The sequence below is a fragment of the Colobus angolensis genome, unplaced genomic scaffold (assembly GCF_000951035.1).
Source record: "Colobus angolensis palliatus isolate OR3802 unplaced genomic scaffold, Cang.pa_1.0 Scaffold737, whole genome shotgun sequence".
In the NCBI taxonomy this organism is placed as follows: domain Eukaryota; kingdom Metazoa; phylum Chordata; class Mammalia; order Primates; family Cercopithecidae; genus Colobus; species Colobus angolensis.
This window is the reverse complement of record NW_012121121.1, coordinates 48,697-68,995: the sequence shown is the minus strand read 5'-3', so window position 1 is coordinate 68,995 and position 20,299 is coordinate 48,697. Positions and strand designations below refer to the sequence as shown.

The 20,299-nt window shown below is 35.2% G+C and overlaps 1 protein-coding gene and 1 pseudogene across 2 annotated transcripts in view; both read left to right on the top strand.

Annotated features, from left to right (window-relative positions):
* The first annotated feature begins 545 nt into the window (after positions 1–545).
* LOC105501659 lies at positions 546–6,419 on the top strand (annotated as a pseudogene). The gene is made up of 2 exons (XR_001000219.1): positions 546–970; positions 6,403–6,419. The product of XR_001000219.1 is annotated as a 60S ribosomal protein L31 pseudogene (transcript).
* A 2,907-nt stretch (positions 6,420–9,326) lies between these two features.
* LOC105501660 (protein POF1B-like) overlaps positions 9,327–20,299 on the top strand; it is a gene marked incomplete at its 3' end in the record, with an annotated part of 57,273 nt that continues 46,300 nt past the window's right edge. The window contains exons 1-2 of the mRNA XM_011927669.1: positions 9,327–9,405; positions 9,551–9,873. Of these exons, the coding sequence (XP_011783059.1) occupies positions 9,592–9,873 (282 nt within the window). The remainder of the gene's footprint in view (positions 9,406–9,550; positions 9,874–20,299) is intronic.

Genomic DNA, 20,299 nt, shown 5'->3' with positions numbered 1-20,299 from the left:
TAGTTCTACTTGTAGAAATTTTTCATCTCCCTGGTTAGTTGTATCCCTAGGGTTTTTTGTTTTGTTTTGTTTGTGTGTGTGTGTATGTGTGTGTGTGGCAATTATGAATAGGATTGTGTTCCTGATTTGGCTCTTGACTTGACTGTTGTTGGTGTATAGAAATGTTAGTGATCTTTGCACTTTGATTTTGTATACTGAGACTTTGCTGAAATTGTTTATCAGCTTAAGGAACTTTTGGGCTGAGACTATGAGGTTTTCTAGATATAAGGTTATACTATCCCCAAACAAAGATGGTTTGACTTCCCCTGTAGTATATGAATGCTCTTTATTTCTTCTCTTGCCTGATTGCCCTGTCCAGAACTTCCCAAACTCTGTTGAATACGAGTGGTGAGACAGGGCATCCTTATCTTGTGTCTGTTTTCAAGGAAAATGCTTTCTGCTTTTGCCCACTCTGCATAATTCTGGCTGTGGGCTTGTCATAGACAGCTCTTATTATTTTCAAGTATGTTCCTTCAATACCTAATTTATTAAGAGTTTTCGGCTTTCCAACTTGAACCCGGCAGAATGGCTCCCGCAAAGAAAGGTGGCGAGAAGGAAAAGGGCCGTTCTGCCATCAACGAGGTGGTGACCCGAGAATACACCATCAACATTCACAAGCGCATCCATGGAGTGGGCTTCAAGAAGCGTGCCCCTCGGGCACTCAAAGAGATTCGGAAATTTGCCATGAAGGAGATGGGAACTCCAGATGTGCGCATCGATACCAGGCTCAACAAAGCTGTCTGGGCCAAAGGAATAAGGAATGTCCCATACCGAATCCGTGTGCGGCTGTCCAGAAAACGTAATGAGGATGAAGATTCACCAAATAAGCTCTACACTTTGGTTACCTATGTACCTGTTACCACTTTCAAAAATCTGCAGACAGTCAATGTGGATGAGAACTAATCGCTGATCGTCAAATACATCAAATAAAGTTACAAAATTGAAAAAAAAAAAAAGAGTTTTCGACATGAAAAAGTGTTGAATTTTATCAAAAGCCTTTTCTGCATCTCTTGAGACAATCATATGGTTTTTATCTTTAGTTCTGTTTATCTGATGAATCACATTTATTGATTTGCTTATGTTGAACCAAACTTGTATTCCAAGGATAAAGACTATTTGATTATGATGAATAAAGTTTTTGATGCGCTGCTGTTTTTGGTTTGCCAGTATTGTGTTGAAGATTTTTACATCAATGTTCACCTAGGATATTGGCCTGAAGTTTTCTTTCCTTGTTGTGTCTCTGCCAGGTTTTGGTATGAGGATATTGTTGGCCTCATAGAATGAGTTAGAAATATTTTTTGATATAGTTTCAGCTGGAATATTACCAGCTCTTCTTTGTACATCTGGTAGAAATCAGCTGTGAATCCATCTGGTCATGGGCGTTTTTTTTGGTTGTGGTCTATTTATTACTAACTCGATTTCAAAGTTCTTTATTGGTCTCTTCAGGGATTCAATTTCTTCCTGCTTTAGTCTTGGGAAGGTAAATGTGTCTAGGAAATAATCCATTTCTTCTAGATTTTCCAATTTATGAGCATAGTGGTTGTTGTTTGTAATATTATCTGATGGTTATTTTTATTCTGTGGCATCTGTGATAATATCTCCCTTGTCATTTCTGACTGAGTTTATTTGAATCTTCTCTCTTTTCTTCTTTATTAGTCTAGCTAGTGATCTATTTTATTAATTAAAAAAAAAACCCAGCTTCTGGATTCGTTGATCTTTTTAATGCTTTTTTGTGTCTCAGTCTCCTTCAGTTCAACCTCTGGTTTGGTTATTTCTTGTCTTCTGTTAGCACTGGGATTTGTCTGGCCTTGGTTCTCTAGTACTTTTAGTTGTGATGCTAGGTTGTTAACTTGAGATCTTTCTAAATTTTGATATGTGCATTTAGGGCTATAAATTTTTTGCTTAACACTGTCTTAGATATGTCCTAGAAGTTCTGCCATGTTGTATGCTTCCTCTCATTAGTTTCAAATAACTCCTTGATTTCTGCCTTAATTTCATTATTTACCCAAAAGTTACTCCGAAGAAGGTTATTCAATTTCCATGTAATTGTAAGGTTTTGAGTGAATTTCTTAGTCTTAATTTCTAATTTGATTGTGCCGTTGTTCAAGAGATTGTTTGTTATGATTTCAGTTAATTTGTATTTACTGAGGAGTGCTTTACTTGGAATTATGTGATCAGTTTTAGAGTATGTCCTATGTGGCAATGAGAAGAATGTATAAGAGATTGTTTTTGGATGGAGAGTTCTGTAGTGAACAATAAAGAAACAGAAAGTCAAATGCCACATGTTTTCCACTTATAAATGGGACTAAATAATGTATACACATGGACATAGAGTGGAATAACAGACATTGGAGACTTGGAAGGGTGAGAGAGTGGGAGGGAGGTAAGGGATGAGAAATTACTTAATGGATACAATGTACATTATTTGGGTGATGGCTACACTAAAAGCCCAGATTTCGTCACTATGCAGTATATCCATGTAACAAAACTGCACCTGTACGTCTTGAATTTATACAAATTTTAAAAAAGAAAATGTATTGTTTTTCCTTAAATATTTTTGGTGGAATTCAGCATTTTTCTTCTTGGAAAGTTTATAACTATGAATTAAATCTCTTCTATTTATACAGGGTTATGAAGTTCATCTATTTCTTCTTGGGCGAGTTGTGGTAGTTCGTCTATTTCTCACTATGAATTGATTCATTTCCTAGTGAAAATGGAATTGGTCCTTTTCATCTAAGTTGTAGGATGCATGTACATAAAATTGTTTATAAGATACTCCATTATCATTTTAATATCTGTGGAGTCCTTTCATTCATGATTTGGTTATATGTATTTTCTCTCTGTTTTGGTCTATCTTGCCAGAGGATTATCAATTTTACTAATTTTTTTCAAAGAGCCATCTTTTGGTTTGATTTATTTTCTCTATCACTTTTCTCAATCTCAATTATTTCAGTTCTTATTTTTATTACTTACTTTCTTCTTGCTTGCTTAGAGTACTTTTGTACATATATTCTAAATTAATGAATTACATTTAAGTTACTCTTTACAATTTTTGTCCATTACAAAACAGACACCTAGAAGAGATATCACAGGACTTTATCTTCAACTAAAGTCTTCCATCACAGCCAAGCATTTTAAATTATAAATGACTGCCTTTGCCTTTCACTCAAACTTCATTCTACCTTTTCCTTTTCAGTAAATTGATTGAGCCTTTTCTGTGACTATGCCATTGGTCATTTCCCACCTCTGTTTGTTTTCCCTTTTCACAAGTAAGGCCTTCTTATGTGATATGCTCTGCTACAGACATATTTCTATCTGCAAAATCATGGCAAACCCTTTCTTCCTTTACCTCAAGGCAGACCTAGAACATAATGCTAAGAATTTCCATTTGTTGTTCAGCTACTAGGTACCACACACCATGCTAAACACTTCACATGCATTTTATCTAATGGACACACCAAATTCTTTGTTAGGGGCTATTGTCCATTTCATTGAAAAGCAACAGAAGGTCAGGAAATTAACATAGTTTGTTAGGCCATAGAGCTAGTACATGGTAGACCAGAATGTAAATCCAGGTCTATCTGACTGCAAAACTACATTAATTAACACTATAGTGTACAGCTTTCTGGTATACTCTAATAGTATCCTCTTTTATTCTTATTGCCAGAATACCTTATATAGCTATAATTAATGTACTACACTATAGTTCACAACCATTTTTACTTCTCCATATATGTAGAACATGTTGACTCTTATCCAGGGTCATAGCTCACTTCTACTTGCATGCACAATTCTAGTCAACTATTCTTGAGCTGCTTACAATTTCTTACCTAATAGGAAGTTTCATCTTTCTGCTACTACTATTGTCCTCTTTTGTCGAAACCTGCCTCCATTATATTGATATAGTTCAGGGATATCCAAACCTCAGTGTATATCAGAATCACCAGGAGAGCTTTTTAAAACAGATCATTGGTCCCCACCCCTAGAATTTCTTACACAGTAGGTCTGGGGTGGGGCCTGAGAATTTGCAATTCTAAAAATTTTCCCAATGAGGTTCATGGATCTCACTTGAGTATCACTAGTATAGTAACATCGCTGATCAAATGGTCTTTGGTATGTTTTTATTATAGAAGTAGAATTACAAACTAGATATGAATTCTTACTATATGAGTCTAGTCAAAAGCATGCAGAAGAAAAAAATCAGAAAAACACAAAATATGACACACAAAATATATTTTATCACCAACAAAACTTGAAAAACACTGCATACCATTGATCCATTTAGAAGATCATGGCGCACATCGACTTAGGAAAGGATAGAAGTATTATAGCAATAAAGCTATTCTCAAATTATATTTAACCAAATATTTCCAAATACTTCTTAAACTCATTTGATCACAAACATTTTTTTCCAGGTATAGGATCCTGTAGAACTAGTGTTATTCAGGACATGCTTTGAGAAATACTGCTTTAAAGTAATCTTTTTTTTACAGGAGAGGTCAGTTATCCCCGGGGATTTTCCAGGATCATAGAGGCTTTGTTCCACTTCATTCAAATCACACTGAGGATTTATTTACTCTGTCTAGAATCCAGATATAATTTTATCTACTATGGTTGTTGGAACACAGGGATCAATTAGTTCAGAACAAAACTGTGCCACTGGTAAAACTGACTTTAAGGGCAGATATTCAGAGACTATGAAGCAGGGATACCAAAAGTCTTTCGGGGATCACCTATCTCTACTCTTGGTGCATGTATCATCAGACAATTTATAGTCTGATATAGAATTTTGACTTGCATTGATGTCAGACTTAATTACTTACTTTGTAACCTCTGCCATTCATTTTTTCCAAATCAAGAGAGATATTTTTTCATATATTATATTCCAAAACATTTCCCAGTCTAAAGTTTCTCAACAGCAGTTAAACAAGCTCAACTTTGTCAGAAGGCTGGAATGTAGTTCTGCAGAATCAAATGAGTTGGACTCATTTAGTAAAACGCAAGTGATTTCATACAGTCATCTCATCTACTTTGGGGCTTCAGTTCCCTCTGAATGGACCAATGGTTGTTGATCCTTTCCAGTGAGTACATACTTTTCCTTGATTGTAGAGAACGCAGAAGTAAGAAGACTTGAGTAACTTTGCTTAACTCTCTCTCCTTTGCCGTTATATCATTAGCCCCAGGAGTGAGGCTGGGCTAGAGATAGACTTGAGCATAAATAATGTGTTATAATTTCTGTGAAGTAGTAGTCTTAATTTATCAAAAATGATATATGATAAATTAATTATTGATTTGTTTTACCTTAACAATTTCAGGTAGCTAAGCTTTTTATAAACCAGGTCTATAGCCTCCTCTGGTATTCATTTTTTCTTTTCAAAGACTACCATTTCACAGAAATTATAACACATTATTTATGAATAACATATTTTAAAATCATATGCCTGGGTAGTATATTACAATCAGCAAGTACTTTCACTTTGATTCTAATAACAATTTTATGAAGTTGGTGTGATATTGTGAAATAGATAGTTGTTCTTCTTCCCTGTTTTCTGGCATACAACTTTTAAAATATTTGAAATTTCCAAAGTGATAAACATTTTTTCATATGCAAATGAATTGACTGAGGGTTGGCATCCCCTAGATAGCTTCAGGAGGGGAACTGGTCACCAAAAAGACCAAGGCAGGATTAGAGGGTTGGGACTTTAAGCCCCACCTTTCTTTAGGGGAGAGAAGTTGAAGTTGATAGCCTATGAATAATGATTTAATCAATCATACCTACATAATGAAGCTTCTGTAAACCCCAAAAGAACTAGGTTCAAAGAGAGAGCTTTCTGATGGCTGAACATGTGGAGGTTCTTAGAGAATGGAGCATACTGAGAGGACATGGAGGCTCTGTGCCTTGCCCTATGCATCTGTTCTATTCGGTGTTCTTTTGAATCCTTTGTAATATCCTTTATAATAAACCAGTAAATGTAAGTATGTATTTCCCTGAGTTCTGTGAGCAGCTCTACCAAATTAATTAAACCCAAGGAGGGGGGTCATATGAACTCCGATTGATAGCTGGTTGGTCAGAAGCACAGGTACAACAACCTAGGGCTTGCGACTGGTGTCTAAAGTTGGGGACAGTCTTGTGGGACTGAGAGTCCTCAACTTGTGAGTTATTATGCTATCTCCAAGTACATAGTGTCAGGATTGAATTAGAGGACACACAGCTGGTGTCCACTGTAGAACTGATCATTTATTAGTTGGGTACGGAAATAACCCTCACACACCTGGGGTAACAGAAGTGTTCCGTGTTGTAAGAGTATAGGAGGAACTGTGTTTTTCCAATAGCCTCAGTAGGTCAAATCAGGACTTTTTCAGATGGCCTTCGAGACAACTCAGTCAAATGTAAATCGTTTCTTTTTTAAATTACCACCAAAGTATGCAGCAGACATTTCTGATCTTTGCTCTATCCCTTAGTCCTATTATCAGTATGATGAATTTAATTTTCTACTTTGTTCATGTATTTACTCATTTGAATTTTTAAAAATGAATTATTTTTGTAATCAAAAGCGATAAGGATTTTCTTAAGTCTGTTAGAACTGAATTAACTTCTAAAGGGTTACCAATTCTGTCTCCCAAATCCGTCACTGTAAATGAGGCTTTTTCAGTAGTAAGCATAAAATATCTCCATTACTGTGTGAAACAAAAGAACTGTTGGAAATTTAATTAAAGATTATCTGAAAAAAATCTGGAGTTAAGAATAAGGAATCAACTCTTACTACTCCATTCACTAATGTTAGAAGGGTGGTATAATCATGAAGGATGCAGAATACAGAATGTCAATCCCTTGGATTTTCAAGTGTAAAATAGGGCAAGTGTTATTACTACCTAGAAAGACATATTTATATTTATTTCTTAATCAAAAATGGGCTACCCACACCAACATGGCACATGTATACATATGTAACAAACCTGCACATTGTGCACATGTACCCTAGAACTTAAAGCGCAAAAATAAATAAATAAATTTTAAAAAATGGGCTAGTATGACCATCATCCTCATAAAGGAGAAAAACCAATTGGAGATATTGATCATGTGATGCACAAGTGAGCTGTCAGAGAAGTAGAAATTTTGGTGACAATGATTAATAAGCCTTTCTGAAGTGAACAATTGTGGTCAACACCTGCTTCATAGTTAGATGTGATTTGCCTGCCAGATAGTGCTTAATCTCATTTCTAATATACTATGCCTAAGCTTCAAGCTCTCTGTCCCTCATACCCAGAGATGGAGAATAGTGATGAATAAGGCTGAGATATTGGGTGAAGGTGTCAGCTTTACACACAAATTGTAGCCAAACTGTATCAAGGAAGCTGGCTCAAAACACTATATATCCAAGAAATGTGAAGGGCAGGTATGGTCACCAGTTTATGGATAAAGGAAATTTTTTTTCTTCATCTCAGTCTCTTACTTTATTTAGTAGTTCACTTCTTGGCTGCAACAGATATTTACAGTATTCTGTGTGTGCTCACATGAATGTGTGTGTGTGTGTGTATGTTTCATTTATATTTTAACATGAATCAAAGCTGACTGGATGATCCCATTTAACACCTACTCTCTGTTCACACATAAAGTTTATTCAAAGTGATACTGCTAATGATATTAGTAAGTTATTGATCTGATATTTTACCAGGCTGTTTAACATGTCACGTATTTCTAATTAAACTTTAATTGATTCTTGAGGAATATCATTAAAATGAGCAAGGATCAGATTTGACAGGTCTGCACTCAGCACACAAATATAAATATAAATATATACTAACTAATTTTAAAGTTCTTAAGGGTGATTTTCAGCTTTTTGCACAACCCTCAGCCATAAAAGAAAATCTAAAGATTCCTTTAAAGTCACTCATGGCTAGCATTGCTGAAGTGTTTTTTGATGTTTACATCTAGAATATTTATTAGATAGCACGATACAGAACAATTTGAGAATTTATCCAGCTGTAAAATAGAACAATTTGAGAATTTATCCAGCTGTATAATATACCAGATAAGAACTTAGACTCTAATATGAATCTCCATATGTTAAAATGCCAGGCCCACCATTTACAGGTTATTTAACTTTGGAAAGTTTTTGAACTCTCCATGTTTCTCACCTATAAACCCTCATAAAGTCACTTCAATGGTGAAATAATTATAATCCACATAAAACCCCTTGAACAGTACCTGACACATAGTAAATAGTACATCATAACACTTTGTTCACTTGGCAGAAAACAAAACACAAAAAACAAAAAAAACAAAAAAACAAAAACGCTGCTAGCTCCCTGCATGACATTCTCTTTCTCTCTAGAATGGTGGTGCTATGCTAGGTCCTATTGCACATGTACACATTAGGAAGATACTTTTTACTAAAGTCACTTTCAATGAGTATTCTGGATTTAAGTGGTGCTGAAGTATAGTGCATAGTAAAATCTGAGGATAAGTAGGCATTATGATCAAAATTTCAAGTAATAATAAATGTAAGTTGTAAACACATTTAAATCTCATTGTGTCAGTTAAGGCACCTCTCAGGACTTGCAGCTCCGTTACTAACTAGATATTAAAAAGTCAGTCAAACTCAGTGTTTCCTAGGGCACATATAAGGGCAGGAGAAATTCCTTTGCATAAAAGAAAAACAACAGATGTGAATGCCAAAATGCAAAGCATTTGTGGAATCTTTAGGTTTTTCTTGACCATCCGCCTTCCTACACAGCGATTCAATCATTTAGACAGATTTTCTTCAATGTATGATAGAAAAGAATACAAGGCTTTGAGTAAGATAAAGAAGTCTATATATTAGACAAAGTTACTGGAAAGAAACCCCTTAGTAATCCTCCTTAACTGCAATTATCAGATGGGTTTTGCAAAAAATGCAAATTTATCCATGAAAATTGGGGTATTCCTAGACTAATACTCATTATTTTGGTATGGGAATTTGGAATGATAATACTTATGCTGGTAACTACCTTTGCTAAACTTAAGAACCATAAGAAAGACACTTTCATATAACATTTGTGACTTTTTTTCTCTAGCAAGTTTTTTGCATCTTCATGTCTTTGTGAAGTTTTAAGCCCATGCACTTGGAAGCTCTGGCTTCATCCCTGACATTCTGCATTTCTGCTCTTCGCAGACTCCTTTACCTACTGGGCAGCCTTGTAGCTATCTCCGTGGCAAGGCAGGGCCTCTCCTGGCATGTAAACCTGCTAGGTGAATCCGCCCCTCAAGGGCGTGTCAGTACCATTTCCTGGAGCAATGTCACAGGGTGGCTCCATTTTCCATTTGAGCTCAAATATTTTGCTGCTTCATCTGCAGCTGCCAGACCTGCTCTTGCTGGGGCTCAGGTAGCTTTCTTCTCTTCCCGGCACCCCTATTGGCAGAGGTTTTTGATAAGTGGTTTCTACACGTGTGTCGTGTGTCTCTATGTCTGCCTGCCTGCTTGCTTGCCTGCCTTTTTTTTTCCATTATATTTCTCTGTTTGTTCCTTAGGTAGAGCGTCTGGGAGGTCCCTTGCTGACCATTGGAAGAAGATGAGCTCGAGCTATTGGAGTGAGACGAGCAGCAGCAGCTGTGGAACCCAGCAGCTTCCAGAGGTGCTGCAGTGCCAGCCCCAGCATTACCACTGCTACCATCAGTCAAGCCAAGTCCAGCAGCCTCCAGAAAAAAATGTAGTGTATGAGCGAGTGAGGACCTACAGTGGGCCCATGAACAAAGTGGTGCAGGCCTTGGACCCCTTCAACTCCCGGGAAGTGCTCTCCCCTCTCAAAACCACCTCCTCCTACCAAAATTTGGTTTGGAGCGACCATTCTCAGGTACGACAAAGACAGTTATGCCAGGCTAGTGGAGAAGAGCAATCTTCAACCTGATTTCTCCTCCTTTCTGCTTCTTTGCCTCTATTCTACAGGATATCTTTTGGTGGATTGCAGTTATATATGCCTTGGACAGTCACCCAAGTTCATCTCTTGGCTGTTATTTCACTTACTAGTGTCTGTGATTGTTTGTTTCCGGGTTTCAATAATTTTCATAATCTAACCATAATACAGGAAGGCTCGTTTTCTGTTTGATCTGACTGAAAGATCTGATCCAAGGAATACCTTTGCCCCTACTGCAAAGCAGTTCTCAACTTGAGTACAGTAGATTTATATTAGAACAAGTTCCTACTGATCCACTTCATATCAGAAGCAAACAGGATTTTTGGTATCAAATATGGTGATACAGATACTGTGGTATGTCTGAGTGATAAGCAATTATTTGTGCTCAGCAAAGAGTATTAGCTGCTACAGGATAAGTAAGAAGTGCAGATGTCTGAATTGTCATATGTGTTTCATCTTCCAAGAATGACACACTTTTTATTGTACAGCCTAGGTGAATAATTTATGGAATACTTGTAGAAAGATGACTGAAAGAGTGGATATAGGATTGAGGAAGGCAAGATGTAAGCAAATGTTACACGAACGCTACAAAAGATGGAACTCTAAGACAGCCCATAAAATGAAATACATTGTTTCTTAAGAGTTATTCTTAGCACCAATACCTGTGTTAATAACCTTCCCAATAAATGCAAAGTAACACTGCAAGACTATGTAAAATTAGCAGCCTTATGTGTATTTTCATCCTCTGATACCTTTTACATTAACTTTGCATGTTTTAAGTTTTCTGGAAAATTCTGTCCAAACTGAAATTATGTTTTTAAGATACAAAAATCTCAAAAAACAGTCATTGGGATATGATGCTATGTTACATTATTATTACCAATCAGGAATAATACATATTATCTTTCCAAAACCCAAAAATTTAAGTAGCATATAAAGTAACATTTCTCAATTGGTTGAGAAAAACTCCACTTATACTGAGGTCAAGGAGAAGAAAAATATAAAAGTCAAAAATACTAGTTTGCATGAGTGATAAAAGCAATGCAAATGTACATTCCAATATTCATATTGAGATGCTAATGCAGAACAAAATGAATGCCACCTTTGTTTTATTGTCGCTCAAAAACAATATTGTGAAGGTTAAAAACAATTACTATTATCATAAGAATGCTAAATTCATCCTATGTGCCATAGTTATTTAAACATATTTAGACCCCTTTTTTGTCAACTTGCTAGTAAAAGAAAGGTAAATAGACATTTAAAAACTGAAATTTGACAAATTATAAATATTGACTACAGAACAATTTTTAGGAGTATGTTTTATTTTTTACTCCTTGGTTCAACTTCCCCTTTCAATAACTCAGGATCAAGTTGGCTGAGTTTTTTACAAGATTTTCCTTATTTTACCTGGCATTTGCCAAAGTGATCCTTAAAAATGGACTATCTCCATCCAAAAATGTAGTTCACCTAGAGGAGTTTATAAAGAACCTAGGGGTAGAAAGTGCAGCTGCAGAAACTGGGATAAAAGATCAGAATGGAGAGTTCTGTGAAGTCTGGAGTTATTTGTGATTGAAAAGAAAGAAAAGAAGGTGCTGTTAGAAAATGAGAAAGGTGAAAGTTAAGCTATGTGGCAAAGGGAAAAAAAGAAGTATTAATTCCTTAGTGAAACAAGAAGAAAGAATATTTGACTATAAATTTTCAAACTGAGTTGGATATCAAAGGGCATTCACAAATCCACTAAAAGAGAATTTGGCAAGACAGCTTTTAGATAGCTGCCACAAAGAATATGACTAGGAAACTCTTCTGTTTTATTTTCCTTTCTCCCTGTTTGTTGATGGAATGGCACTGTGGCATCGTGTAAAGTAGGACTTAGATTTGATCTGAAATTACCTTTATGCTAACGAAATGAGTATAATGTGATGGTATGCATAATGTACCATGACAGGCATGAGCAAGCAGTACTTATTACTCAAAAACCTTTAATTCACTTTATGTTTAAACAGAGTCTATCCTTAATAAACCATGTTTCAGATGAGTTGATGTGTAGCAATTAGTCTAATACCAGAGTTGGTGACCATGCTAGCTAGAAAAATGGATACTACAATCAATGGTTGATCATCATGAATTCAGTTAAACTTTTACTTTGTTTCTGTTTTGCTATGCTTTTTGCCTTTTGGTTCTTGGATGACATTCAGGGAATTCATGAGATTTTAAAATAAATATTACCAGTAGTAAAACATGTTGCCTTTGAGAAACCAAAATTGATGCTACTCTGCTTTGCTTCCTGAATCATAATTTTAGGTCATGTAGTAGGCATTTTCAGTTTAATCAAATGTTTTTTTGTAGCACTTTAGTAGTTTCCATTTCTAGCTTTTGAGTACACCCTTTTCTTCTCTTAACCTCTTGTGAACTAAAATGGTGTTTATGGATATAAACATATTTTAAATTTCTCCAGATATATAATGTTACTTTGTTTCTTTAACTAAACATATTTTATGTTTTTTGGTTATTATTTTGTTTGATTGATAGGGTGTTTCTCAGAGAAAATTAAATGTAGAAACCAGTTGCTGGTGAAATTTTCTAAATTAATGGTAGAATTAAAATTACTGGGTTTATCTACATGAACAGATACAGTCAAACACAGGTATAATCAAGATCTCAGATGTATTTTAGACTGAATGTGGTCTTGCAAATAGAGTTCTAGAAGCTTAAAGTAAAACAACAATTCTTAGTTCAATCTTTTAAAAAGCTTAGCTGTTAACCTACCGTCATTAACTCAAAATGAAATGCCTTAAATGAGCAACATTGATATGAATTACTCATTGGGCTTACATTCTTTCCTTCCACTAATTAAGGTTTTCATGAAGTTCAAGATATTTTTCATGTATACAGAGCAGCTCTGTTGTGAGAGAGAAAAAATCGATTAAAATAAAATATTTTTAAATACCAGTCATTCACTGAATACATGTTTATTAAGTGCCTATTTTTTTAGCAAACACTGTGATTTTCTGGATAAATATCACTGACCTGTCCAGGGAGAGTTCATTTTTAGGACAGACATACAGAGCCTGGTCTGTAGGTATCCCATGTGTCTATCTGTATTTCGTTTTAAAGGATTATTTTATGTTGTGACCATCAGTATTTTATCAAGTAAAACATGCTTTTGTGAGAGAAGGATTATTTTAGTGTATATGTTATAAGGGTTGCCATTCTTTTGAATTTGAAACTTGCAAACAAACTCTAGAGAGCAGCCTGGGGGAAAATGTGTGTTTATGAATGACCTTTGTTCTCAACAACTATTCAGCTGGGGCTTACCTTTGTTTATATGATTTTTTTGTGTGCTTTTTCTTTTGTTGCAAAGATTGTGGATAACTCTTCTACTCTTCCAGGATTTCTATACACTATCAGAAAAGTTTCCTGTTCTGTGGGGAGCGGTGCGCTGCTTTGATAAATTGTTGTTCAAGGGCGTAGTCACTAAAGGGAATGATTGTTCAGGGAAGTAAGTTGCCTGAAAAAAGAATGAGGTCATAGGATAAAGGGGCTGCATTTTCAGCTTTGGTCACCTCTTTTGTGCTTACAATTAAATGAAGCTATAGAAATTGGAGAGTGCAACTAATTGCTGAGTGAAAATGCCCGTGGCAATTGTATCTTGTTTAAGGGAGGTCTGATAAATTGCTGGGCCTGTTTTCAATCAAAGGCACTTATAAGCTGTCACGGTGTGTGTGTGGCAAGATATGGGGGTGGCAAGTGGAAGAGAGGGAAACTGTCCTTTCAAGTTTCTTTTCTTGACAATTCATGACAAAACAATTGGGGAATTTGCCATGCTCTTAAGCCCTATTTAAAAGTTAAAACTTTTACAAGTAAATATATTTCAGCCAACATTTTCTTCACACCAGGAGTTATCCCAGTAGAGATCCTTTTTTGATTTTGAATAAAGTATATATACTCATAATTTTTAAAGACAGAAAGCATGCACTGCAAAAAGACTGTATATTTTATTTTCTCTCTGTCTTCTAGTTTTCTTCAGAAAAAGAAGAGAAAGAACCCAGTATGGACCTCTTAAATAAGGGATTTGGGTTGGAGAGAAGGAGGAACAGGAAATAGTTCTATTATACATTCAGTTGCTTTCTTTGTATGACAACAGAAGCACAGATTTTATCCTAAATAAAAGAAGTGTTTATTTCATCTAAAGATAGATTATTATAAATAACAGGTTTCTTGCTGTATAAGTTCAGTATAACATCTCAACAATAACCTCAGACAGGTGTTTAACTATGTTACATGGCTTTCAAAGATTCTAACAAAAACATCTCCCATACTATTCAGGGAATGTATTCAAATGGATGTTTGCCTTGGCAAATTCTGTCAGCATGAATGTCAGGTGGTTTTTAAAGATACTGCTTCCTTTAAAACTGTTCAGCCTAGAGTGTTTGTAACTCACTATTATTACCTTCAGTGATTCTCATAGTCATTGGGAATAACAGGAGCATACACAAGCCTTCCATGGTTTTCCTTTGTGGAATATTATATTGTATATTAGTCTTTACGTAAAGTTTTAAAATTCAAATTAGACAACGTAAAAGATTACACTTTCATGTTAACAAATTTCCAAATATTTAGAAACAAAGCCTGCACTACTTACATAATATTCTCTATGATCTAATTATCATTGCCCTCAGTCTCTCTTGTATGTCTTACACCAGGCTTTGGAGCTCTTTGACCAGAGCTATCAACAGGAAAATGAAACCAACAGGTCTTGACTGAAGAGGTTCAGATGTTGCAGTCTAAAGACTAATTGCAGAGAAAATTGTATGAGGAAAATGCCCAAACAGGTCTATGTGGAATGTCTCAGGAAGAGCTGTAAATAAATATGCAATGATGAGGTGGACTTTGGCAGAATACAACTACGAAGCAGTCTAGTTGGAGTCCCTAGGAATGTACGCTTAGGTTTCAAACTTCTTGGGTTTGTTTAATCCTTGCTTTAAGAACTTGCTAGCTGTATGCCTCAGTTGCTTTATTTGTAAAATGGGACATTAATAATACCTAACTCATAGGATTGTTGCTAGAGTCAAATACGATATTATATGGAGGAAAATACATGGCAAAGTGCCTGACACATAGGAAGTGTTAAATAATGTATTTCCTTGAATAAATCACTTGGCCTCTCAGGACCTCAGTTACCACATTTGTAAAGTAGGGATAATAATACCTTCCTTCAAAACTGTTGTGAGTATTGAATGAGTTAACATGTGAAGATGTCCAGCACAATGTCTGGCATGGAGTTAGCACTCAACTTTCTTTCCTTTACTTGCATTATTGATATCTAAAACTGCAGTCAAAAACCCCCCTTGCTACACAGACAAGATAATAAGCTGAATGAATGGACCCTAAAGTAAAAGTTCCTTTGACACTGGAAAGATTAAGTAAACACACATACTTGAAAGGCTTATTAAGGCTCTACTAGCTAAGAAAGGCTGATGAGGAAAAGCATGAAAGCAATTTTCTAAAACCTGTGGTGTGTGATCAAAAGACTGAAATAGTAGGAATGTATTTATGATGTTTATTGGAATAAGTATCCTTTAGAAGAGGAATTTGGAAGTTCTCATGCTCGTACAGCCTTTGAACTTGAACCCCAACGTTTGAGATGAAATTTTTAAAATGTGGTTTTTTTTTTCCTTTTTTAAATATGAAATGACACCAAGCATTAAAGTTTGCCTGCAGTCTACATCTTCCTTAATTTTTTCTTTAGAGATGCACTTCCAGTATGGTAGTCACTGGCCACATATGCCTATTTGCACTTATATTTAAATTAAAATCAAATAAAATTAAATATTCAATTCCCCAATCATGTTAGCTTCGTTTTAAGTGCTCAGTAACCATATGTGGCTAGTGGTTGTATTAAGCAGCACACAATAGAGCATTTCCACCATTGCAGAGAGTACTATTGGACAGGTCTATACTTGTAACCACTATGCTATAGTGTATATTTCTGGCCTACACAACTGACTCTTACTTATATTACAGTCTCCAAATTGTATTTCATAATCATTTCCTTGTGCACACTCTCATAAACACCCTAAACTCCTTTGGTACATAAGCCAGGCCATAAATAAGTAATATAAATGAACATTTCAATGTTTTTAAAATATTTTATTTACCAAGAAGGCAGATTTTTTTTGTTCTTCAGAATTTTTTAAAATATTTTTCTCATAAATGTTACTGATTATTTTGTATTCTTTTTTAAAATATTTTTCTCATAAATGTTACTGATTATTTTGTATTCTTTTTTAAAATATTTTTCTCATAAATGTTACTGATTATTTTGTATCAAAACATAATGTTCCAGCACTGGGCAACAAGTTGATTAATTTTTAGTTGTTCAGAGTCACAATATTTCAAGAGAGATTTGATAGAAATATGACGAAGAAATAAAATTGCTTTGTACCTTATTATGCATGATCTCAGTGTATGATCTCAGCAATAAAATGGCATTTGATTTGTAATTAAAAATCTTTTCAAAAACATTCATAATTAGGTTCTGATGTTAGGTTCAAACTCCTTATCTTGATGATGCTAAAGGGCCTCCTTAGGACAGTCCAATCCTACTTTTGCAATCTATCTCCCATTACCCACCTCCTTCTACCTTGTGTTCCAGACACTACAGCACTCTATTTCTTGAACAAACTGAGCATTTTGCCTCCCTCCCCAACCCTCCTTTTATTCACGCCATCACCCACTCTGGTAACATCCACCCTTCTCTCACATCTTTGTTGGAATCCCACCTATCTCTCAAAATTCATGTGGAAAGTCGTTTTCAAAGTTTTCTCAACCCTGAATCTTCTCACCCTCTCCTCAATGTAGTGCTCCAATCCCACCTCCATTCTGGATGTGGTCTCCTTTTAAAGCTAGTATCACTTTGCATTATTTAAATATAAAGTGACACAGGTACTTATAATACTAAGTTGTATGTCAGTGGTGCTTCCTCCACACCACCATGGACTGTACACGTCTTGAGGGTTGAGGTTTTTTTTAAATTAAAACAAATGTTTGGGTAATATAATGCAACTGGAAATTACATGTAAGTTTTTTTTTTTTCTCTCTCTCCCCCTCTTTCTCTCCTCCCTTTCTGTGATGATGGCTTCCAAAAATGCTTAAATGTGACAACCAGCAGTGACTTTAGGAAAGATATATGACTTAACTAAGATTGTTTGTTGGTTTCACACTTCTGTGCCCTCTCTTTGAACTGCAAATGGAAAGTAAGACACAAATAGCCTATTTGAAAAAAGAGAACACATAAAATAAACATAAGGACATTATTTAATAAGTTGATTAGTTTACTATTCTAGTTCTTGGGCCCCATTAGGCATCTTGATCTGACTTATTTTTATTTGACTTATACTTTTTTCCCTTATGGACAAATATTAATCATTAATTATTGTGGCAAATGTTGTTAAAGGAGTAGCTATTCTGATCTGTCATTATATCATTTCCCTGGGATCTTGTTGTGATACTTCCTTTAATCAAATTACCTTGAAACTGCTAATTAGTCTGCTTATAGAGATACCCCCTTCACTTCCCTTGCTGCTGAATTACTGTCTGTGTGAAGTACTTTTATTTATTGTATCTTACTTAGTTACCTTGTAATTCGTTTAGCGTATCATATATGTGCTCAGAGATTCCTTCATAAAAACTACTGCAGGTTGAGTATTTCTTATCTAAAATGGTTTGAACCAGAAGTGTTTCAAATTTAGGATATTTTTTCAGATTTTGGGACATTTGCATATACATTATAAGCTATCTTAGGGATGGGACCCAGGTCTAAGCACAAAATTCAGTTGTTTCATGCGCACCTTATACACACAGATCAAAGGTAATTTTATAAAAATTTTTAGTAATTTTTTGCACAAAAATTTTGACTGCATTTTGACTGGAAACCTGTCAAATGAAGTCAAGTGTGGAATTTTCCACTTGTCGTGTCAAAAACTTGAATATTGGAGCATTTCAGCCTTTGGATATTTGGATTAGGGATGTAACCTGTACATACTGCTAAATACTCACCCATACACCAAAACAAACACATTTAGAATTTGCCAAGGAAAGGGCTGGACATGGTGGTGCACTCCTGTAATCCCAACACTTTGGGAGGTCGAGGCGGGCCGATCACTTGGGGTCAGGAGTTCAAGACCAGCCTGGTTGGCATGGTGAACCTGCCCCCATCCATACTAAAAATACAAAAATTAGCCTGGCATGGTGTCTCATGCCTGTAATACCAGTTACTTGGGAGGTTAAGGCAGGAGAATCACTCAAATCTGGGAGACAGAGTTTGCAGTGAGCCGAGATCGCACCACTGCACTCCAGCCTGGGTGACAGAGTGAGTCTCTGTCTCACAAAAAAAAAAAAAAAAAAAAAAAGAATGAAAAAGAAAGACAGATTTTGGGTTCCTGCATGAATTTATTTTAAAATCTTCACAAATTTAATTACACCTAAGAATATGTTCTCTAGAAAAGTTGCTTAAATTCCCTATACACATCCCATATCACTTCTCTGCTGCAAAAACCTTCAATGACACTAAGCATCTATAAATTGCTTAGTCTGACTTTCAAGACCCTCCATGATAGGGCTCCTGTGGAATTTCCTGGAACTCTCCTTCTGGTGTCCTATGTTTTAGCTAAGTGTAAATCATTGTTCTCTAAATAAAGTCCCCAATTTTCCACAGCTATGTCTTTCACTCCATTGCTTTTACATCTGAAATGCCCCTGCTCCTCACCCTCACCAATCTAGACATGCTGAAATTATACAAATTTTTCAAGCCTTTCCTCAAATGTAACCTTCTGATCCTCTGATTGTCCCAGGTTGAAGTTAGCTCTTAGCCCTCAGAACTCACCTAGTGAACTTCTTATAGGTCTTATGATAGTCTACTTAATTCCTATGTATTCATAGTGTTTATCCCCTACATGATTATAACCATGGGAGGGTAGAGATTATATTCTACTCATCATTTAGATCTCTTTCAATGTCACTACACAATCAGTAGTGAAGAAACTGCAAGTTAGTAACTTAGTCACATATATAATCAATCCAGTAAAAATAATATTTCATATTAATACATGGGTTTTTTTATTTTTCACAACTCTTCCATGTATATGAGTATCTAGTAAACAACTTGCTAGAACCTCAAAAATTAGGTAAACAAGCATTATTATATTTATTGTACAAATTGAACAATGTACAAATAAAGACAATATTCATCGTGTATTATTTGTCTGTTAAACAAATAAGGAAATTGAGACTCGAATAGCTCAAAATACCTTGTCTATTTAGTACAACTGTTTAGTGGATGCCCTGAGTTTAGAAACCAGCTCCTGATATTTTCATTACATCAGCTATCTCCCTTAATTAACTTTAGATATTCATGATTTCAGTTTAAATTAGTTCACATTTTTTATTTCAACAAAACATTTGATGATTACCCTTACTGTATATTTTCCCATTCTAATGTTCTATTATCAGATTGGAAAATAACAAAAATATATTAGAGGACAAAAATAGTTTTCCCTCTAGTTTTCAAGGTCTTGCTCTGAAATAATCCTAGAATTCAGGGTATATATTAAGTTTGTAACATTTTCCTTTTATCAAAGGAGAATAACACCTTTCAAGCTTCTGCTTTCCCTTCTTTCTCAACTGCACTGAGCTACTCAAAAGCATTCTCACTAAAGTAAATAACTGAGACATTTAGGCCATTTGCACATCATCTGATTTAACTCTGAAAACAGCATATATATATACTTTAAGTTCTGGGGTACATGTGCAGAATGTGCAGTTTTGTTACGTAGATATACACGTGCCATGATGGTTTGCTGCACCCATCAACCTGTCATCTACATTAGGTATTTCTCCTAATGTTATCCGTCCTCTAGCCCCGACCCCAAGACAGGCCCTGGTGTGTGATGTTTCCCTGAAAACAGCTTTTTAAACAAATAGTTGGAAATAAGATATACTTTTGTGAATAATGAATTCTCTAGGGAAACCAGAGTTTCCTAGCTCTGATTTAGGGTGTACAAAGATATGGACAATTATCTCAAGTGATGTAATGAAATTATACCCAAAACAGACTGATTTTAATCTACTTTGGTCTTAAAATTGGTAATGCCTTATGTACTTCATCAAAAGTAAAGAATGAATAGGAGGAAGAGAGCTGTTATAACTTTCCCAAAATTGAAAATCATTACTTGAAGCAGTGCAGGATAAAAAGGACCTAGATATATTAAAACCAAGCCTACATAATTATAAACCAAATTCTTTTTCTTTTTTCTTTTCTTTCTTTTTTTGTTTTTCTTTTTTTTCTTTTCTTTTTTTTTTTTTTTTT